The 23,912-nt window shown below is 41.4% G+C and overlaps 2 protein-coding genes across 9 annotated transcripts in view; one reads left to right on the forward strand and one right to left on the reverse strand.

Annotated features, from left to right (window-relative positions):
* LOC133659809 (cyclin-Y-like protein 1) overlaps positions 1–4,028 on the forward strand; it is a 19,604-nt gene extending 15,576 nt beyond the window's left edge. Inside the window, exons 8-10 of the mRNA XM_062062578.1 lie at positions 2,313–2,479; positions 2,550–2,712; positions 2,799–4,028. Coding sequence (XP_061918562.1) covers positions 2,313–2,479; positions 2,550–2,712; positions 2,799–2,915 — 447 coding nt within the window. The 3' untranslated portion in view covers positions 2,916–4,028. The remainder of the gene's footprint in view (positions 1–2,312; positions 2,480–2,549; positions 2,713–2,798) is intronic.
* Positions 1–18,402, reverse strand: part of mettl21a (methyltransferase 21A, HSPA lysine) — a 37,646-nt gene extending 19,244 nt beyond the window's left edge. For 2 of the 8 annotated variants that reach the window (XM_062062701.1, XM_062062636.1), the window contains exons 1-2: positions 18,287–18,394; positions 17,121–17,235 (exon numbers count right to left, since the gene is read on the reverse strand). The gene's annotated coding sequence lies outside the window, so the exon portion shown is untranslated. Of the gene's footprint in view, positions 1–467; positions 538–640; positions 917–5,921; positions 6,195–17,120; positions 17,236–18,286 lie in introns of those variants that run through there. The other 6 variants (XM_062062652.1, XM_062062660.1, XM_062062645.1 and 3 more) reach the window with 6 other exon arrangements.
* Between the last annotated feature and the right edge of the window lie 5,510 nt (positions 18,403–23,912).

Here is a 23,912-nt window from a genome sequence, read left to right on the forward strand (position 1 = left end):
TGTATACTGTAGTGTTTATATTGTCACTCTGCACTTTTGTTTAAAAATGTCCTATTTTGATTGTAAGTTAAGTAATGTACTTCCCTTCCCTCTGCCTACATGTTCAATATTGAAGTTGTTTGTCATTACTTAATTGAACCATTTTCTTTATTGTTTTGGTTGTGTATGTTTGAGGGCCTCCCACCACCTCCTTAACATTCTTTACTGCTTTTGGTTGTGATTGTTATTCAAGTCTGACATATTGCTAACAAAGTATATTTTATTGTTGTTTGCTTTACTTTGCTTAGAGATTTAAAAGCTTACATTCCAATTACTCTGTTAATATACGTTTATTGCATTTGTAAGGACATACATGCAATATTATGTACTATCATTACTTCAGTGGTTAATTTAGCTTAAAAACATATTGGCAATAATATCATTTATCGATAATTTGTAAGTTTGTATATTTATCGGCCTAGGCCTACCGGATTGTGGACGCTGGTGGACCGAATCTGGCCCGGGGGTTGTAGTTTGGGGACCCCTGTGCCACACAATCTGAAATGGATAAATCTTTACATTCCTGAATGCTTACACTATGCAATTGAACATAATATACTGAGTGGTGGCTCCAAAGAAGCAAATATCAGTGTACACTGACCTTAGGTTATTGTCATGGCGTTTGTAGTGGAACTTGCAGGACGTCGGTGGTTGAGGAGTCAGATTTATGACCACACACAAAAGAGGCTTGGGTCGGATTTGGAAAACAAACCCTGAATTGTACTGTTCACACTAACATGAAGAAAATCAAATACCAGTCACATATGGACAAAAACAATCAGATTTGATTTGCAGTGTGAAAATAGCCCGATTCTTTTATCTTTCATCTTGGCTCTTGTTTCACTGTGAGATGTACGACCACTGTGCATTTTTGTATGAGACAGCCAAAGTTTTACCGTGTAGAAGTGGCTTAAAAGGCCTACTGAAATGAATTTTTTTTAATTTAAACGGGGATAGCAGATCCATTCTATGTGTCATACTTCATCATTTCGCGATATTGCCATATTTTTGCTGAAAGGATTTAGTGGAGAACATCGACGATAAAGTTCGCAACTTTTGGTCGCTGATAAAAAAAGCCTTGCCTGTACCGGAAGTAGCGTGACGTCGCAGGTTGAAAGGCTCCTCACATTTCCCCATTGTTTACACCAGCAGCGAGAGCGATTCGGACCGAGAAAGCGACGATTACCCCATTAATTCGAGCGAGGATGAAAGATTTGTGGATGAGGACGTGAGAGTGAAGGACTAGAGTGCAGTGCAGGACGTATCTTTTTTCGCTCTGACCGTAACTCAGGTAAAAGGGCTCATTGGATTCCACACTTTCTCCTTTTTCTATTGTGGATCAGGGATTTGTATTTTAAACCACCTCGGATACTATATCCTCTTGAAAATGAGAGTCGAGAACGCGAAATGGACATTCACAGTGACTTTTATCTCCATGACAATACATCGGCGAAGCACTTTAGCTACGGAGCTAACGTGATAGCATCGTGCTTAAATGCAGATAGAAACAAAAGAAATAAGCCCCTGACTGGAAGGATAGGCAGAAAATCAACAATACTACTATCAGGAGACACCGAACCAAACACTGGACCTGTAACCACACGGTTAATGCTGTGCCGCCTGTCGAAGCCTAGCAATGCTGTTGCTAACGACGCCATTGAAGCTAACTTAGCTACAGGACCTCGTCAGAGCTATGATAAAAACATTAGCGCTCCACCTACGCCAGCCCTCATCTGCTCATCAACACCCGTGCTCACCTGCGTTCCAGCGATCGACGGCGCGACAAAGGACTTCACCCGATCATCGATGCGGTCGGCGGCTAGCGTCGGATAGCGCGTCTGCTATCCAAGTCAAAGTCCTCCTGGTTGTGTTGCTGCAGCCAGCCGCTAATACACCGATCCCACTTACAGCTTTCTTCTTTGCAGTCTCCATTGTTCATTAAACAAATTGCAAAAGATTCACCAACACAGATGTCCAGAATACTGTGGAATTTTGCGATGAAAACAGAGCTGTTTGTATTGGATACAATGTGTCCGAATACTTCAGTTTCAACCATTGACGTCACGCGCATACGTCATCATACATAGACGTTTTCAACCGGAAGTTTCGCTGGAAATTTAAAATTGCACTTTATAAGTTAACCCGGCCGTATTGGCATGTGTTGCAATGTTAAGATTTCATCATTGATATATAAACTATCAGACTGCGTGGTCGGTAGTACTGGGTTTCAGTAGGCCTTTAAAGCACATTCAGACATTCATCTTCTCTTGCAGGTGTACTTGGAGCGGCTGCTAACTTACGCCGAGATTGACATTTGCCCTTGCAACTGGAAACGGATCGTTCTAGGTGCAATCCTGCTGGCTTCTAAGGTGTGGGACGACCAGGCAGTGTGGAATGTGGACTACTGCCAGATCCTCAAAGACATCGCTGTGGATGACATGTACGTGTTGCTTGTACTCATCTGTTGAGGTCTGACACGACCTCTGATGGTAGCTTTTTTGGTCTTTCAGGAACGATATGGAGCGACAGTTCCTCGAGTTGCTCCAGTTCAACATCAACGTCCCGGCCAGTGTCTATGCCAAGTATTACTTTGACCTGCGTTCGCTCGCCGATGACAACAACCTTGGCTTCCCTTTGGAGCCACTAAGCAATAAGAGGGCCCAAAAACTAGAGGTGAGTGGATCAGAGGCTGAACTTGACCCTCATGTCTCTTTCCTGGCGGCTCAGGTTGTGACATTGACTTTCAATATTGTCTTCAGGCGATCTCCAGGCTTTGTGAGGACGGGTACAAGTACCTGAACAAATCCACTTTGAAGAGGTCTCTCAGTGCAGACAACCTAGTTGGGACTAAGAACTCAAAGGCGGTGCTGTCCTAATTGTACAGCAGCCGTGTTGGATCCCATAAGGTAGTGAAGCACCATCATGGACGTTTAAAGTAGGAGTTGTTTTAAAATAATGGTCAAGTGGTGAAGGCAACCAGCATGAAGCCACACAAGTTGATGATTTGCTGGCTTTTGTTTTAGTCTTTACAAACTGTCCGATGCAACAGTGATGGTGTTCCTTACTTGGGAACACAAGTGAACGCTGCCTTGCTTACCGTGTAGGCAATTATGGCTGTAAAATGTATCAAATGAATGAACATTGGAGAACCAGGCGTCAAACTGTGATTTGTTCCAAAAACATCTGTCACAGATGAGGCTAGAAGAGATTAGCAGTGGCGTAGGTCATTAGCTCCCAAAAAACAAAACATCTTCCCCTTTTAGATACACTATTCATCCTAAAAAACACTTTTGCGTTGACATTTTCAAGAAAAAACAGAGAAACTGTCGCGGTTTCCTGCTGGGTATCTGGTAAGTTGCCATACATGAGGCCTTTTTCCATCAAAGTTCAGGAACATTAAGGTCCTGGAACCTTTAGTTCCTCAAACTATAGGTTTCTCTAGAAGTGTGTGGTTTGTGTTTCCATCGCATTTCACAGTTCTGGGTAGTTTATACAGATCAGGCTGACGTATAGAGGAGTGGTACAGTATATTTTTACATTGATAACTTGTAAATAAACAGACAATAATAGGTCATATTTATTTTTACTAAAGTGTAAGTAAATACAATACAAAGCAATAAGATATCAGGGTTTTTCCTGGCTCAAAATGAGGCAGATGTGGTACAATCCTGACCATGCGCCAGAATTTTAACGCCAAAAAAATGATAGTTTTTTTCAATTTACAGTAATATGCTGTAAAGAACACCGTAAAATGTATTGTCGTTTTTATTAATTTGATGGGTAGTTTGCTGTAAATTCCTAAGTCAAGCAGCTATTTAAGTATTTATTTTTATTTAGACAATGTTTGGAAAGTATGATAATATACTGTGATATTTGTTGCAATAATGGATACCATTAAAGTTTAAAAGGCATGCAATTTCAAGCAGTACATATATTTTTTCTGTCAAAATGAAAAAAATCCATTACATTTACTGAGAAAATATTAAAGGCCTACTGAAATGATTTTTTTTAATTTAAACGGGAATAGCAGATCCATTCTATGTGTCATACTTGATCATTTCGCGATATTGCCATATTTTTGCTGAAAGGATTTAGTAGAGAAAATTGACGATAAAGTTCGCAACTTTTTCTCGCTGATAAAAAAAAGCCTTGCCTGTAGCGGAAGTAGCGTGACGTCACAGGAGCTAGTATTCCTCACAGTTCCCCGTTGTTTACAATGGAGCGAGAGAGATTCGGACCGAGAAAGTGATGATTACCACGTTAATTTGAGCGAGGATGAAAGATTCGTAGATGAGGAACGTTAGAGTGAAAGACTAGAGAGGCAGTGATGGACGTATCTTTTTTCGCTCTGACCGTAACTTAGGTACAAGCTGGCTCATTGGATTCCACACTCTCTCCTTTTTCTATTGTAGATCACAGATTTGTATTTTAAACCACCTCGGATACTATATCCTCTTGAAAATGAGAGTCGAGAACGCGAAATGGACATTCAGTGCCTTTTATCTCCACGACAATACATCGGCGAAATGCTTTAGCTACGAGCTAACGTGATAGCATCGTGCTTTAACTGCATATAGAAACAAAATAAATAAACCCCTGACGGGAAGTATAGATAGAAAATCAACAATACTATTAAACCGTGGACATGTAAATACACGGTTAATGCTTTCCAGGCTGGCGAAGGTTAACAATGCTGTGCTAACGACGCCATTGAAGCTAACTTAGCAACCAGACTGCACAGAGCTATGCTAAAAACATTAGCTCTCCACCTACGCCAGCCAGCCCTCATTTGCTCATCAACACCCGTGCTCACCTGCGTTCCAGCGATCGGCAGAAGGACGAAGGACTTCACCCGATGTGTTTGGCGGCCCGGAGACGTAGGAAGTCAAGGTGAAGTCGGCGGCTAGCGCGGCTAGCGCTCCAACAAAGTCCTCCTGGTTGTGTTGCTGTAGTCCGCTGCTAATACACCGATCCCACCTACAACTGTCTTCTTTGCAGCCTTCATTGTTCATTAAAAAAATTGCAAAAGATGTCCAGAATACTGTGGAATTATGAAATGAAAACAGAGCTTTTTGTATAGGATTCTACGGGGTACCATAACTTCCGTTACTCGGACTTCGTCACGCGCATACGTCATCATACCGCGATGTTTCAGCCGGATATTTCCCAGGAATTTTAAAATGTCACTTTATAAGTTAACCCGGCCGTATTGGCATGTGTTGCAATGTTAAGATTTCATCATTGATATATAAACTATCAGACTGCGTGGTCGGTAGTAGTGGCTTTCAGTAGGCCTTTAAGCACTCTATTAACATATCATTTCCAGGCGTTTGCGGGCCAGATAAAAATGATGTCGCGGGCCAGATCTGCCCACCGGGCCTTGAGTTTGACATAAGAGAATGATGGGCTCATAGCTTGTGTGGTGGGGCCACTTTTGCTTGAGACACTCATAGATGATTTTGAAGCAGCCTTCAAGCGCTGTGTGGCCAACAATTTCCACATGTTGTCACCACCGTGAATTATTACAATTTAACTGCCTGTTATGTTAATTTCCCTGTTCTGTTTCACCTGGACTCTTGACTTTCCTCCTCGCGAGATCGCTTTTTAAAGTAGTGGCTGATTTTGCCTGCCATATCTGCAACGCTAAAAAACATAAACGTTACTCTGACACGGAGGAAACTGTTTTTTAAAATAAACACAACATACTTGTAATGCTTTCTTGGGTTAACTCCTTTTAGTTGACTTTGTACCAGTCAGTCTGTACCGTCATGAAACTACCTGATCCTATGCATCTTCGAATAAATTCTTCAATCAATCGAGCTATTATAATTAGTCCGAAAAAGTTGGAAACGAAGCTAACACTACTAGCTGTGTTCACTTACCTGAGACAAAATGTTCACAGCACAGTCTGGAGTGTTCTGTAGGATTCCAGTGATCCCTCCGTATCGTGCTCCGTATGACAGAAATCCACTTGTTACGGCGGTTAACGTTATGCACCAAGTAGCGGGAAACAACACGATTCGATCTGTTTCTTCTTCGGTAGTTGCTTCAGGTCTCTCCGCTGCACTGCTGTCGATTTAGCGCATCTATCAGAAAGTCATCCTGTCAAATGATGACTTTATGAGGGTCAGGCAAGTCCTTGTGGTCCATGTCAGCTGTAGATAACAATTAATGTCAGTGTTTTTCTCACGGCGACAACATGAATACATCATATTTACCATTAGCCTGTTAGTATTAGCATTTAGTCCCATTGGGTTGAGACTAGTAACTACACAAAAGTTGTGTCACTGACTACCATTACGGCATATAAAAGAGTAAATAGTGAATACTCCACTTGTTTACTGCCTCCTTTATTTCACATTGATTCTCAATGTGGTCTGAGTCCCGGTGATCCGCTCCAATGGCCACTTCGAAGTCCGCCAGAATACTCTGGCCCTCTGTAAATACGTTTAAAGTAGTCCATCCGCGTCTCGTATCTTCGCCTATCGAAATGAACTTTGTAAAAATGAATAAACGGCATTATACTGCAAACAGGTTTAAATACTATGACTGAGTAAAAACACTAGAAGATAGTTTCACTAATCAGTGTTCTTCAGCACACAGATGCCCCACAAAAGTTCCTGCGAGTTGAAAGTTCCTTTTTTTCTTCTTTCTCTCCTTTATCAAGTAATGGAAATACACAATAAATCGGAAATGAGTTATTATCGAATACCGTAATGGTAGCTTAAACTTTGAATGCAACGTTTTAGGAACGCCCCAACTGTGTTCAACCAATTAGTGTTCCTGTAAAAGTTCCTGCAGTTGAAAAGGGCCTATTGACTACCAAAAGTGGTTCCTGGAACCTTTAATTCCTGGAACTATAGGTTCCTGTAGAAGTGTGTGGTTTGTGTTTCCACCGGGTTTTCATGGTCGTTCCTACAAATCAGGGTGATGACATATGGAGGAGTGGTGTAGTATATTTCTACACTGATATCATGTAAACAAACAGGCAATATTAGGTCACAGTTATTTTACAAAAAAGGTAATGGAAATACAAAGCAATCATATACAAAACGATGTGATTTATACAATAAAGTGTACCAATTAGTAATAAAAAAGTCAGGCTTTTGTCCGCAATGTCCAACAGTCAGAAAGTCGTCCTCTCGGTAAATGGTGATTTAATGAGGGTCAAGCAATTCCTTTTTGTCCATTTCAGCTGTAAATTAAATATAAATAATAAATGTCAGGGTTTTTTTGTCTCACGCAGACAACACAAACACATCAGCTTTAGCGTTGGCTTGTTAGCATTAGCATTCTGTTTACTCGGGTTGAGGCTAGTAAGTACACAAATGGAGCATCACTGACCACTTCTACAACATGTAATGAAGTAAATAGTTTATATTTGATGTCATTTAGCCTCTTTTTTTCCCCGCATTTACCCAACAAAGTCAGAGTAGTACACAGCTGAGGTCTCCTCTTCGAGTCCAGCTTTATACTCCTCCGTAAATACATTTATAAGAGTCCACTTCTCGGAGCTTCGCGTATCGAAATGAATGTTGTAAAAAATAATAAACAACACTAAATTGCATATAGTTTAAAGACTATATGGCTGAGTAACAACACTCCCAAATAGTTCCACTGATCAGCAATCTTCAGCACAAAAATGCCCATAACATGCTAATAGCTAACCCGCATCAAGTACCAAAATATCAGACTCCAAAGTGTATACCTGCTAAATTAGCTAAAACTAAAAAGTTGGCATACTAACAATTAGCATGTGTTAAGTACCAAAATATATAACTCTAAAGTGTATAGGACGAACTGCAAAATTTGAATTAAAAACAGGCTTGCATGCTAAAGTTAGCATGCTAATAGATAACACGCGTCAAGTACCAAAATATCTGACTCTTAAGTGTATACCTGCTAAATTTGCTAAAACAAAAAAGTTAGCATACTAACCGCAAAATATATGACCCCAAAGTGTACAGGCCTACCTGCAAAATTTAAATTAAAAACAGGCGTGCATGCTATTAGCTAACACGCGTAAAGTACCAAAATATCTGACTCTTAAGTGCATACCTGCTAAATTTGCTAAAACAAAAAAAGTTAGCATACTAACAGCACAATATATGACCCCAAAGTGTACAGGCCTACCTGCAAAATTTAAATTAAAAACAGGCGTGCATGCTATTAGCTAACACGCGTAAAGTACCAAAGTAGCTGACTCTTAAGTTTATACCTGCTAAATTTGCTAAAACAAAAAAGTTAGCATACTAACAGCAAAATATATGACCCCAAAGTGTACAGGCCTACTTGCAAAATTTGCTTTAAAAAAACAGCTAACAGCTAACATGTGTCAAGTACCAAAATGTATAGCTCTGAACTGTATACCCGCATAATTAACTAAAAAAAAGTTGCTAAAACGCTAACGTAAAAATGCTAACAGTTAGCATGTGTCAAGTATAAACATATGACTCCAATATGTTTACCTGCAAAATTTGCACCAAAAAAAAATACAATTAAAGCTAGCAATGCCAACGTTAACATGCTGACATGGAGTAACCAATATCAAAACAATGGAATGCAGCTGAGATAGGCTCCAGCACCCCCCGTGACCCCAAAAGGGACAAGCGGTAGAAAATGGATGGATGGTTTGAATAGCAAAAGCACTCTCAGCAGGCAAACAAACAAAAGTTGCTGCATTTTTAAAGCTCCTTTCATTCTTCTTTCTCTCCGTTGTCAAGTTTGTTGTAATAGAAACTCATAAGAAATAAACAAGTCGCCGCGTATCTTCCAATGGCGGTCGTGTGTTTGAAAGAGAAGTTTTAAAAACGCCCCCAACTGTGTTCAACCAATCAGAGTTCGACAGCACAGCCCGCCCCCGAAAAGGTTCTCGGTCGCTTGAAAAAGTCCCACCCAGCTAGGAGGAACTCCGAAAGGTTCCTTAAGAATGAAATCTACCCGGGTAGTTTTGGGTAGAAGTGGGGAAGTTCCTGAAAAAAGTTCCCGTGGTGGATAAGTGCCTACTGACATGATGATCTCACAAGATCTCTTGGGAATCTCAGAAAGTTCTCCTACCTGACTGTTCACAAGATTTAGGAGTGGTGTTGGGGGGGAAAAACACACCAACTTCATGATGTGTCCCTCGCACATCATTTAGTACTACCACATTTTAAACATATATACAAACCCCGTTTCCATATGAGTTAGGAAATGGTGTTAGATGTAAATATAAACGGAATACAATGATTTGCAAATCATTTTCAACCCATATTCAGTTGAATATGCTACAAAGACAACATATTTGATGTTCAAACTGATAAACTTTTTTTTTTTTTCAAATAATCATTATCTTTATAATTTGATGCCAGCAACACGTGCCAAAGAAGTTGGGAAAGGTGGCAATAAATACTGATAAAGTTGAGGAAAACTCATCAAACACTTATTTGGAACACCCCACAGGTGTGCAGGCCAATTGGGAACAGGTGGGTGCCATGATTGGGTATAAAAGTAGATTCCATGAAATGCTCAGTCATTCACAAACAAGGATGGGGCGAGGGTCACCACTTTGTCAACAAATGTGTGTGCAAATTGTTGAACAGTTTAAGAAAAGCCTTTCTCAACCAGTGATTGCAAGGAATTTATGGATTTCACCATCTACGCTCCGTAATATCATCAAAGGGTTCAGAGAATCTGGAGAAATCACTGCACGTAAGCAGCTAAGCCCGTGACCTTCCATCCCTCAGGCTGTACTGCATCGACAAGCGACATCAGTGTGTAAAGGATATCACCACATGGGCTCAGGAACACTTCAGAAACCCACTGTCAGTAACTACAGTTGGTCGCTACATCTTTAAGTGCAAGTTAAAACTCTCCTAAGCAAGGCGAAAACTATTTATCAACAACACCCAGAAACGCCGTCGGCTTCGCTGGGCCTGAGCTCATCTAAGATGGACTGATACAAAGTGGAAAAGTGTTCTGTGGTCTGACGAGTCCACATTTCAAATTGTTTTTGGAAACTGCGGACGTCGTGTCCTCCGGACCAAAGAGGAAAAGAACCATCCGGATTGTTATAGGCGCAAAGTGTAAAAGCCAGCATGTGTGATGGTATGGGGGTGTATTAGTGCCCAAGACATGGGTAACTAACACATCTGTGAAGGCGCCATTAATGCTGAAAGGTACATACAGGTTTTGGAGCAACATATGTTGCCATCCGAGCAACGTTACCATGGACGCCCCTGCTTATTTCAGCAAGACAATGCCAAGCCACGTGTTACATCAACGTGGCTTCATAGTAAAAGAGTGCAGGTACTAGACTGGCCTGCCTGTAGTCCAGACCTGTCTCCCATTGAAAATGTGTGAAGCCTAAAATAGCAGAAGGGAGACCCCCGGACTGTTGAACAACTTAAGCTGTACATCAAGCAAGAATGGGAAAGAATTCCACCTGAGAAGCTTCAAAAATGTGTCTCCTCAGTTCCCAAACGTTTACTGAGTGTTGTTAAAAGGAAAGGCCATGTAACACAGTGGTGAACATGCCCTTTCCCAACTACTTTGGCACGTGTTGCAGCCATGTAATTCTAAGTTAATTATTATTTGCAAAAAAAATAAAGTTTATGAGTTTGAACATCAAATATGTTGTCTTTGTAGTGCATTCAACTGAATATGGCTTGAAAAGGATTTGCAAATCTTTGTATTCCGTTTATATTTACATCTAACACAATTTCCCAACTCATATGGAAACGGGGTTTGTATGTCTGAAAAGCTGCAAAGGTAAAACAAAGTTCCTTTAAATCATGCGGACATATTGGTGTGTTGCTAGGTAACAGGCTGTCAATTTGACATTTTTGGTCTCTATGGGAAACACACTTGGATAGCTCATTCACAAATAATAACCCTATGATTATGATTTCCACATCCTTACTCAAGGAGCTATATAGATCCTTGCAAGAATGACCAGCATCGATTTTCCACTTCACGTACCGGAAGCATGTGTACCTGGGATTTAGCTTCTACGGACACAACTGTCGTCCTGTTTCTTCTTGGGTTTGTTACCTTGGTGCTTTTTTCTCTGGCGGCAAATGGACTTCTCCTTCTTCTGTCTGTGAGATACAGACATCTTCTATGGCAACCCCAGTACATCTTTCTGAAAAATGTGTCCGCTTCTAACTTCGGGCTGACTCTGATGATTGCCGTCATCACGTCGGCGTCTTTGGTGCGCCGGCGGACGCCGGCGTTGGATTGCTGGTGCGTCGCCCAGTTCTGTGCCTTGAGGTGCTTCTTCTTGACATCCCAAAGCACCCTGGCCCTCATGGCGGTCGAGCGCTACGTCTTCATCTGCCACGCCATCCACTACCTCAGGATCATCAGCACTCGCAGCGTGTACTTCAGCGTGGCGCTTCTGTGGCTGATCAACGCTGCCATCAGCGCACACGGCGGCTTTACGCTGCGCGGCCTCCTGCGTGAACACACTCGGCAGTCAATCAGCGGGCTTTTGTGCGACGCTGCTACAATTAAGGAGCACGTGATATTCTCCTGGGAAGACAATCTGCTTGTGTTCGGACCCCCAGCTGTCGTCATCACATCGTGCGTGCTGACCATCTGTTTCTGCTACACCTGCATGTACCTGACGGCACTCGGCGTCACCCTGACCCTGAGACGCAACAACCATCAGGCCAACCGTACCGTGGGTCTGTACTTTGTAATGTTCCTTCTACAGCTGGCGCCCAGTATCGTCTTCATCGTCCTCACCATGACGAGAAAGGGAGGTGCGTCCTGCAGCCAGACCACGAGTACCCTGTTGACTCCGTTGCTGCTGACCACTCCTCTTTGCATCAATGCCATCTTTCTGACCATCCGCAACCGCCAGATGAAGCAGCTGATCTCCGGCGCGTGCTGCTGTCGCTCCTCTCCCAGAAGAAGACCGCCAGTTCAGATGCTCGAGTCCACAGTGCAGGCGCGCGACTCGGGAGAAGACGCTTTGCAGACTGAGCGCGGAAGACAAGAGGAAGCAAAGCCCAGCCCGACATCTCCACGTCTGCTCCCTGGCTATATTTCTCAGTCGTGTGAGGAGTGACTTTTGTTTACTTGTGGTTGACAATGCATATATGTTTAAATGAAATTTTATTTATTTAAACGGGGATAGCAGATCCATTCTATGTGTCATACTTGATCATTTCGCGATGTTGCCATATTTTTTCTGAAAGGATTTAGTAGAGAACATCGACGATAAAGTTCGCAACTTTTGGTCGCTGATAAAAAAAAAAGCCTTGCCTGTACCGGAAGTAGCGTGACGTCGCAGGTTGAAGGGCGCCTCACATTTCCCCATTGTTTACACCAGCAGCGAGAGAGATTCGGACCGAGAAAGCGACGATTACCCCATTAATTTGAGCGAGGATGAAAGATTTGTGGATGAGGAACGTGAGAGTGAAGGACTAGAGTGCAGTGCAGGACGTATCTTTTTTCGCTCTGACCGTAACTTAGGTACAAGCTGGCTCATTGGATTCCACACGTTCTCCTTTTTCTATTGTGGATCACGGATTTGTATTTTAAACCACCTCGGATACTATATCCTCTTGAAAATGAGAGTCGAGAACGCGAAATGGACATTCCCAGTGACTTTTATCTGGCGGTATAGCTCGGTTGGTAGAGTGGCCGTGCCATCAACCTGAGGGTTGCAGGTTCGATCCCCGCTTCCGCCATCCTAGTCACTGCCGTTGTGTCCTTGGGCAAGACACTTTACCCACCTGCTCCCAGTGCCACCCACACTGGTTTAAATGTAACTTAGATATTGGGTTTTCACTATGTAAAGCACTTTGAGTCACTGGAGAAAAGCGCTATATAAATATAATTCACTTCACTTCACTTCATCTCCACGACAATACATCGGCGAAGCTCTTAGCATGAGCTAACGTGATAGCATCGTGCTTAAATGCAGATAGAAACAAAATAAATAAACCCCCGACTGGAAGGATAGACAGAAGATCAACAATACTATTAAACCATGGACATGTAACTACACGGTTAATGCTTTCCAGCCTGGCGAAGCTTAACAATGCTGTTGCTAACGACGCCATTGAAGCTAACTTAGCTACGGGACCTCGACAGAGCTATGCTAAAAACATTAGCTATCCACCTACGCCAGCCAGCCCTCATCTGCTCATCAACACCCGTGCTCACCTGCGTTCCAGCAATCGACGGAGCGACGAAGGACTTCACCCGATCAAAGATGCGTCACGCGCAAACGTCATCATATCGAAACGTTTTCAGCCGGAAGTTTGCCGGGAAATTTAAAATGTCACTTTATAAGTTAACCCGGCCGTATTGGCATGTGTTGCAATGTTCAGATTTCATCATTGATATATAAACTATCAGACTGCGTGGTCGCTAGTAGTGGCTTTCAGTAGGCCTTTAAAGCAGCTAGTGTTTTTCCATTTGTACTCTTTCTATTTTTTAGGAATGTATCCTCAAGTAAACTGTGTGTGTTACCTTGAAGGCTTGCAATGTAGGGGTTGGAGTACTCCCTTATATCGTATCTGTAGTAGAACAATGAGCCTGTGTTCCTTTCTGGAGAGGGTGGGAGCTGTTTACGTATTCAAGAAGTTGTCTCTTCTTGTTTGAATGTTAGACCATCCCAAGATGACGGTATGACTTTATTGATGTGGGCTGGTCTCCTGAAGCTTCAGTAAAACATGATAATAACCCACACCTGCTGTTTGTGGGTTGGGCTCTCTGGGTGGCCGGAGCCGTACTCTGGCTCCCACACACACTGGGAGTCAAATGTATTGTACATACAAATACACATATACTCACAAACATACTGTTATTCATACATACATAGATACCTACGCTCCCACGTATATACACAAATACAGTGCATACCTACATACTCAAAGTTTGTACATCCACACGCACATTCAATGTACAGACATACATATACACATACTGTGCATATACATTCACTGTACAAACATACATATAAACATACTGTACATATACATTCACTGTACAAACATACATATACACATACTGTACATATACATTCACTGTACAAACATACATATACACATTATGTACATATCCATTCACTGTACAAACATACATATACACATTATGTACATATACAAGTACATATGCAAACATACACTCATGCACATAATCACGTTTCATCAAACATATATTAATGTTGTTGCCCTAGGGTAAACTGGGTATAACATATGGCACACTGACAAAGCTTAACCTATTGTTACTATAACAATCTACAAGGTTAATCTAGGTTGCTTCTCTTTCTTCCCCTCCATTTTTCTGCATTCTTGTGTATCTCTAGTTATCATTACGTATATGTATTGTTGCATTTGAACAACTGTATTGTTGATAATAAAGATACATTATTGGTATTGTTCATTATCAATAGCGATATTTCTTTTGGTATTTGTATTGCTCCATTTTTAGTGTGATAATGCTCATTGTCATTTCTGTATTATTATTTATTTCGCTAATTGCTTCTTTGCTATCACTTTTACCATCATATTTGTACATGTCGTATTTGCTGATGTTGCTCTGTTGTTGTTGTTGTTATTGTTGTGTTTGCTGTTGTTGTTTTTGTCTCTCTGTCTAATCCCCCTCTTGTCCCCACAATTCCTCCCTCTGTCTTCCTTTTTTCTCTTTCTATCCCCTCCGGCCCGGCTACATCAAATGATAATATAAATACATTTTTTTAAAAAACATGATAATATTCCTATTCTGTCTTGATGGTCCTTCTTACTGTGCATATACGTCATCTGAAAGAACTTGTGATTGACCAGTGACTTTAATTCCCTAAAAGGTAGACTGGTCAGACGCAACATTCTTCATACAGTTTTTGTGTATTATTACAAAGTCTATACTGTTTGGATATTACATTTATAAGATGTTTTTTTTCTTGCATGTGTATCGTTTTTGTAATGTTTTAACACGGCTGAAATAAACCATCAAAACCTTTCAAAGTGTTATAATCTATATTTAACACACTACGGTGCGTCCGGAAAGTATTCACAGCGCTTCACTTTTTCCACATTTTACGTTACAGCTGAGGTAAAGTATACCGTTGACAATTTCCTTATATGAATGTGAAGTAGCATGCATTTGGTCACAGAATCCTTTAGAGGATTATTCTACTTTTCCAGCACAAGCGCTCCAGAGAGTGGGGGCTTTTCGCCGCCCCCGGGACATTGAAGAATTAAAAGGACAGCAGCAGTTGGATTTTCGGAGGAAGTGCAAACACAATAAGGACATCTGGTAAGAGCCCTCCCCTCCCCTCCCCGACATCATCGTCTCCATCATTAAATCCTGCATTCAACACACATGCCAAGTCTTCCCAATATAATAATTGGGATGGGTGTGGCTTGGATGGTAGAGCGGTCATGCCAAAAACCTGAGGGCCGCAAGTTTGATTCCAGCTTCCGTCATTCTAATCACGGGTGTTGTCTTGGGCAAGACACTTCACCCGCATTGCTTCCACTGGCACTTGTACTGTTGTATGAATGTGCAGCACTCCTTTGAAAATGAGATTGTTAATCTCAAGAAAACATTCCACGGTAAATAAAGGTTTAAAAAAATAAAAGATAACCCGGAAGCACAGTAGATGGCGCACCACGTGAACATGAAGTTTAGGTCTTTGTTTATCAACCATTATTAGTCATTACTTACATTTAAAGGCCTGCTGAAAGCCACTACTAGCGACCACGCAGTCTGATAGTTTATATATTATAACATTGCAACACATGCCAATACGGCCGGGTTAACTTATAAAGTGCAATTTTAAATTTCCCGGGAAACTTCCGGTTGAAAACGTCTATGTATGATGATGTATGCGCGTGACGTCAATGGTTGAAACGGAAGTATTCGGACACCATTAAATCCAATACAAAAAGCTCTGTTTTCATCGCAAAATTCCACAGTATTCTGGACATCTTTGTTGGTGAATCTTTTGCAATTTGTTTAATGAACAATGAAGACTGCAAAGAAGAAAGCTGTAGGTGGGATCGGTGTATTAGCGGCTGGCTGCAGCAACACAACCAGGAGGACTTTGACTTGGATAGCAGACGCGCTATCCGACGCTAGCCGCCGACCGCATCGATGATCGGGTGAAGTCCTTCGTCGCTCCGTCGATCTCTGGAACGCAGGTGAGCACGGGTGTTGATGAGCAAATGAGGGCTGACTGGCGTAGGTGGAGAGCTAATGTTTTTAGCACAGCTCTGTCGAGGTCCCGTAGCTAAGTTAGCTTCAATGGCGTCGTTAGCAACAGCATTGTTAAGCTTCGCCAGGCTGGAAAGCATTAACCGTGTAGTTACATGTCCATGGTTTAATAGTATTGTTGATTTTCTGTCTATCCTTCCAGTCAGGGGTTTATTTATTTTGTTTCTATCTGCATTTGAGCCCCATGCTATCACGTTAGCTCCGCGGCTAAAGAGCTTCGCCGATGTATTGTCGCGGAGATAAAAGTCCATTTCGCGTTCTGGACTCTCATTTTCAAGAGGATATAGTATCCGAGGTGGTTTAAAATACAAATCCGTGATCCACAATAGAAAAAGGAGAAAGTGTGGAATCCAATGAGCCAGCTTGTACCTAAGTTACGGTCTGAGCGAAAAAAGATGCGTCCTGCACTGCACTCTAGTCCTTCACTCTCACGTTCCTCATCCACGAATCTTTCATCCTCGCTCAAATTAATGGGGTAATCGTGGCTTTCTCAGTTCGAATCGCTCTCGCTGCTGGTGTAAACAATGGGGAAATGTGAGGAGCCTTTCAACCTGTGACGTCACGCTACTTCCGGTACAGGCAAGGCTTTTTTTTTTACCAGCGACCAAAAGTTGCGAACTTTATCGTCGATGTTCTCTACTAAATCCTTTCAGCAAAAATATGGCAATATCGCGAAATGATCAAGTATGACACATAGAATGGATCTGCTATCCCCGTTTAAATAAAAAAAAAAATCATTTCAGTAGGCCTTTAGGTGGAAAAATCCATCTAATATACTGTACCAAAAATATGGTCTGATTACAAGAAAATATGAACAAATAAAACAAAAAAAAAGGGAATAATACTGTGGACTGATTGACATTTTTTACCTTTTTATGTCCATGCTTCTTGTTCCAGAGTTGTGCAAAGTGCTTTCTTCCACAGGGAGGCAGCACTGCAGTGCCTGAGTAAGTGCATGTTTCAATGCGACATTCTGCAGCTTGGCTGTATCACACACACATACGCACAAAGGGTATTACCGACTCTCAAATGTGCCAGTAGTTTATCATCATGTAGTGTTTGCTACGTCATGGATACCTGCAATTGCATGTAATGACTCAAACAAAGGACAGCTTCTGCAGATCTGGTGCAGGTGTCTTAAATTGTGCTGTCCTAAACTGAAACGAAGTGTGTATCTGTCTTTGCTCCCTTTAGGAATTCCAGTACCAGCGCAGCTTCATTAATCTCTCACCATCATGGGACTTGAATGAACCTTCTGCCCCCAAAGGCCCCTGAGGGACCCTCACCATTTACCCTCTGCTCAGGTCACTCTTCACAGAGAAGGTAAGAGTTGTGTATACCTGTCAGCCTCCCCAGCAGGTAAGTGGGTCGCCCTGGATGGGTTCCACCATATGGGCGCAAGTGCACTATATTGCCAAAAGTATTTGGCCACCCATCCAAATGATCAGAACCAGGTGTCCTAATCACTTGGCCCGGCCACAGGTGTATAAAATCAAGCACGTAGGCATGGAGCTCAGTGATTTCCGGCGTGGAACTGTCAGAGGACGCCACTTGTGCAACAAATCCAGTCTAGAAATGTCCTCGCTCCTAAATTTTCCAAAGTCAACTGTCGGCTTTATTATAAGAAAATGGAAGAGTTTGGGAACAACAGCAACTCAGCCACAAAGTGGTAGGCCACGTAAACTGACAAGAAGAGGGGTCAGCGGATGCTGAAGCGCATAGTCCAGGGGTCGGCAACCCAAAATGTTGAAAGAGCCATATTGGACCAAAAATACAAAAACAAATCTGTCTGGAGCCGCAACAAAGTAGAAGCCATATTACATACAGATAGTGTGTCATGAGATATAAATTGAATTAAGAGGACTTAAAGGAAACTAAATGAGCTCAAATATAGCTACAAATGAGGCATAATGATGCAATATGTACACATCGCTAGCCTAAATAGCATGTTAGCATCGATTAGCTTGCAGTCATGCAGTGACCAAATATGTCTGATTAGCACTCCACACAAGTCAATAACATCAACAAAACTCACCTTTGTGCATTCACGCACAACGTTAAAAGTGTGGTGGACAAAATGAGACAGAAAAAGAAGTGGCATAAAACACGTCCTAGGAAGTCGGAGAAAGTTATACATGGAAACAAACTAGAGGTGAGTTCAAGGACCGCCAAAATTAGTAGGACAAAACGGCGCTCGCCAAATACTCGAATCAGTGAAGCATGTTTAATACAAACAGTGTGATTTATAACAATTAGGGAGGTTTGTGTCATGTTTGTCCTCCTACAGAAACCATATTAAAACAAAACAAAAAAATGTTTCCCCTCATCTTTTTCCATTTTTCATACATTTTTTAAAAAGCTTCAGAGAAGTGAAGTGAAGTGAATTATATTTATATAGCGCTTTTTCTCAAGTGACTCAAAGCGCTTTACATTGTGAAAACCAATATCTAAGTTACATTTAAACCAGTGTGGGTGGCACTGGGAGCAGGTGGGTAAAGTGTCTTGCCCAAGGACACAACGGCAGGGACTAGGATGGCGGAAGCGGGGATCGAACCTGCAACCCTCAAGTTGCTGGCACGGCCACTCTACCAACCGAGCTATACCGCCCCCAGAGAGCCACTAGGGCGGCGCTAAAGAGCCGCATGCGGCTCTAGAGCCGCGGGTTGCCGACCCCTGGCATAGTCCAAAGACTTTCTGTACAGTCAGTTGCTACAGAGCTCCAAACTTCATGTGACCTTCCATTTAGCCCACGTACAGTACGCAGAGAGCTTCATGGAATGCGTTTCAATGGCCGAGCAGCTGCATCTATCAATCAATCAATCAATCAATCAATCAATGTTTATTTATATAGCCCTATATCACAAGTGTCTCAAAGGGCTGCACAAGCCACAACGACATCCTCGGTACAGAGCCCACATACGGGCAAGGAAAAACTCACCCCAGTGGGACGTCGGTGAATGACTATGAGAAACCTTGGAGAGGACCGCATATGTGGGTAACCCCCCCCCCCTCCCCCCCCCCCCCCCCCCCTCTAGGGGAGACCGAAAGCAATGGATGCCGAGTGGGTCTGACATAATATTGTGAAAGTCCAGTCCACAGTGGATCCAACACATCAGCGAGAGTCCAATCCATAGTGGGGCCAGCAGGAAACCATCCCGAGCGGAGACGGGTCAGCAGCGCAGAGATGTCCCCAACCGATGCACAGGCTAGTGGTCCACCCGGGGTCCCGACTCTGGACAGCCAGCACTTCATCCATGGCCACCGGACCTATGCAACTCCCCCTCGCAAGGGACAGGGGAGAAGAGGAGAGAAGAAAAGAAACGGCAGATCAACTGGTCTAAAAAAGGGGGGTCTATTTAAAGGCTAGATTATACAAATGAGTTTTAAGATGGGACTTAAATGCTTCTACTGAGGTAGCATCTCTAACTGTTACCGGGAGGGCATTCCAGAGTACTGGAGCCCCAATAGAAAACGCTCTATAGCCCGCAGACTTTTTTTTTGGCTCTGGGAATCACTAATAAGCCGGAGTTCTTTGAACGCAGATTTCTTTTCTAAGCCATGCATCACCAAGTCCAATGCAAAGCGTGGGATGCAGTGGTGTAAAGCACGTCGCCGCTGGACTCTAGAGCAGTGGAGATGTCTTCTCTGGAGTGATCAATCACGCTTTTCCATCTGGCAATCTGATGGACCAGTCTGGGTTTGGAGGTTGCCAGGAGAACGGTACATATCGTGAGTGAAATTTGGTGGAGGAGCAATTATGGTGTGGGGTTGTTTTTTAGGAGTTGGGCTTGGCTCCTTAGTTCCAGTGAAAGGAACTTTGGAATGCTCCAGGATACCAAAACATTTTGGACAATTCCATGCTCCCAACCATGTGGGAAAAGTTTGGAGCGAGCCCCTTCCTCTCCCAACATGACTGTGCACCAGTGCACAAAGCAAGGTTGGATGACAGAGTCTGGTGTGGATGAACTTGACTGGCCTGCACAGAGTCCTGACCTGAACCCCGATAGAACACCTTTGGGATGAATTAGAACGGAGACTGAGAGCTAGGCCTTCTCCACCAACATCAGTGTGTGACCTCACCAATGCGCTTTTGGAAGAATGGTGGACAATTCCTACAAACACACTCCGCAACCTTGTGGACAGCCTTCCCAGAAGAGTTGATGCTGTAATAGCTGCATCATATTGAACCCTATGGGTTAGGAATGGGATGGCACTTCAAGTTCATATGTGAGTCAAGACAGGTGGCCAAATACCTTTGGCCAGGGGTCTGCCCATAAGGACCAGATGAGTAGCCCGCTGGCCTGTTCTAAAAATAGCTCAAATAGCAGCACTTACCAGTGAGATGCCTCTATTTTTTAAATTGTATTTATTTACTAGCAAGCTGGTCTCGCTTTGCCCAACATTTTTAATTCTAAGAGAGACAAAACTCAAATAGAATTTGAAAATCCAAGAAAATATTTTAAAGACTTGGTCTTCACTTGTTTAAATAATTTCATAATTTTTTTTACTTTGCTTCTTATAACTTTCAGAAAGACAATTTTAGAGAAAAAATACAACTTTAAAAATGATTTTAGGATTTTTAAACACATATACCTTTTTACCTTTTAAATTCCTTCCTCTTCTTTCCTGACTTTTTAAATCAATGTTCAAGTAAATGTATTTTTTTTATTGTAAAGAATAATACATACATTTTAATTTAATTCTTCATTTTTGCTTCTGTTTTTTCGACGAAGAATATTTGTGAAATATTTCTTCAAACTTATTATGATTAAAATTCAAAAAAATGATTCTGGCATATCTAGAAAATCTGTAGAATCAAATTTAAATCTTATTTCAAAGTCTTTTGAATTTCTTTAAAAAATGTTGTTCTGGAAAATCTAGAAGAAATAATGATTTGTCTTTGTTAGAAATATAGCTTGGTCCAATTTGTTATATATTCTAACAAAGTGTAGATTGGATTTTAACCTATTTAAAACATGTCATCAAAATTCTCAAATTAATCTTAATCAGGAAAAATTACTAATGATGTTCCATTAATTATTTTTTTAATTTTTTCAAAAACATTCGAATTAGCTAGTTTTTCCTCTTCTTTTTTCCGGTTGAATTTTGAATTTTAAAGAGTCGAAATTGAAGATAAACTATGTTTGAAAATTTAATTGTCATTTTTTTCGTGTTTTCTCCTCTTTTAAACCGTTCAATTAAGTGTAAATATCATTATTTATTAATAATAACATAGAGTTAAAGGTAAATTGAGCAAATTGGCTATTTCTGGCAATTTATTTAAGTGTGTATCAAACTGGTAGCCCTTCGCATTAATCAGTACCCAAGAAGTAGCTCTTGCTTTCAAAAAGGTTGGTGACCCCTGCCTTTGGCAATATAGAGTACCAGACCATGTGTTTAGTCATGGACGTCATTAGGTGTGTCATTAGCCCCGCTATGATTGTATGATTTGTTTTCATTTAAGAAGTAAGCTCAGGTGTGCACTTAACACAAACCAGCAAGAATGAGTTCCAAAAAAATGATTGAAGGCCTCCAAATTGCTATGAAAAATGGTTGTTTTTTTCCCCCGTTTACCTTTTGGTACAATGATCCGGCATTAGGACCCAGGCACTAGCTGTCATTGCTTCTCCCTTAAAGCCCATTTAAGTAATGGTAACTTCCTCAGCAAGGGGACTTCCAGATAACATGACCTGGTGAATGCTTTCAAAATAATGCATTGATGGATGAATTGGAAAACAGGGAAAAATAGAGCTCCAGTGCCAAATTTAAAGAGAAAACCGAAATGTTGATACCAACACCTGATACGGCTATGGCTTACGGCCATACTACCCTGAACACGCCCGATCAGCTCAGAGGCCTTGTGGTTAGAACGTCAGCCCTGAGACTGGGTGGTCGGGAGTTCAAACCCCCGGTCGAGTCGTACCAAAGACTACAAAAAAATTGTGACCCGTTGCCTCCCTGCTTGGCACTCAGCATCAAGGGGTTGGAATTGGGGGTTAAATCACCGAATGATTGCCCGAGCGTGGCGCACGCTGCTGCTCACTGCTCCCCTCACCTCGACGGGCGTTAAAAAAGGGGATGGGTCAAATGCAGAGGACAAATTTCATCACACCTAGTGTGTGTGTCACAATCGTTGGGACTCTAACTTCAACTTTAATAACACAATGTTTGTCTTTAAATTAGATGTTTTGATCATTTTAATGACACTTTTGAATTTGGATTAATCATGATATTATACTGGGATCATTTAAATTACCTCAGAAAAAAAGACGACAGTATTTGCACACAAATGCAATTTTATTGTCTGGCAGCTCCCGCCATCAGTGTGTGAATGTGTGTGTGAATGTGTGTGTGAATGTGTGTGTGAATGTGTGTGTGAATGTGGAAATGTGGAAATAGTGTCAAAGCCCTTTGAGTACCTTGAAGGTAGAAAAGCGCTATACAAGTACAACCCATTTATCATTTATCATTATATATATATATGTGTATGTGTATGTATGTATGTATGTATATGTGTATATATATATATATATATATATATATATATATATATATATATATATATATATATATATATATATATATATATATATATATATATATATATATATATATATATATATATATATATATATATAAAGATTTTCTACCGCTTGTACCGAAAATTATTCATTAGTATCGCGGTACTATACTAATACCGGTATACCGTACAACCCTATTACAAATGTAATAAAATACTGTAGTAACATCTCTTTCCCTCTGTTTGTGTGAATAAGGACATCTCTAATAGTGTTTTTTTTGTTTTTTTTTGCAAGAATAGACCTTGGGATCTACAGTAGCCTCAGTGGTTTCCCCGTGTGCAACATGAATGAGGAGCACAAAGTGACACTTTTAATTCAATCATCTTCACGAGCATGAAACAAACTCCAGCGACTGCGGCAGCGCTCTGATCCATCGCCGGGATCCTTCGCCGTTCTCGCTTTTAGTGTGTCACGCTGTGCAGCGTCCCGCTCGCTTGTTGTTGAGTGACAGTCATTCACAACACAACACAACACCGCTGCAGCCGTTGTCGCTCACCCCATTTACACTTTAAAAATCATCTTAAGACTTCTAAAGAGGAGTTAAGTAGCTGATGAAGGCATTTTTTTGTTTCCTATGAAGAAGCTCTGCTGACTCCACTTCCACTAACACACACAACCAGTGAAGTTGGCACGTTGTGTAAATGGTAAACAAAAACAGAATATAATGATTTGCAAATCCTTTTCAACTTATATTCAATTGAGTTGAGTTGATTTGAGTTGAGTTTGAGTTTATTTGGAACATGCAAGCATACAACATGATACATCACAATTTCCAGTTTCTTTTCAACATGTTCGAAAAGGAGTAGGAAGAAGCAGAGCTTATTTAATCCTACCCCCTTTTCTTTACATAACAGTTGCTGAAACTTTTTTTATTCACTTCCTGTTCTCAATTTTTTCACAATAAACTCCATATGTAATCACAATAAAAATAAATAAATAAATAATAGTAAGAATTTAATAATAATAATTGGTGAAGTAAGTCATATTTCATATGATGAGATAAGTAAGATTACTTTAAAAATGAATGAATGAATGGATGGATGAAATAAATTGAAAATGTTTGTCATGGTTCTTCTTCTT

This window comes from Entelurus aequoreus, linkage group LG01 (genome assembly GCF_033978785.1).
Source record: "Entelurus aequoreus isolate RoL-2023_Sb linkage group LG01, RoL_Eaeq_v1.1, whole genome shotgun sequence".
In the NCBI taxonomy this organism is placed as follows: Eukaryota; Metazoa; Chordata; class Actinopteri; order Syngnathiformes; family Syngnathidae; genus Entelurus; species Entelurus aequoreus.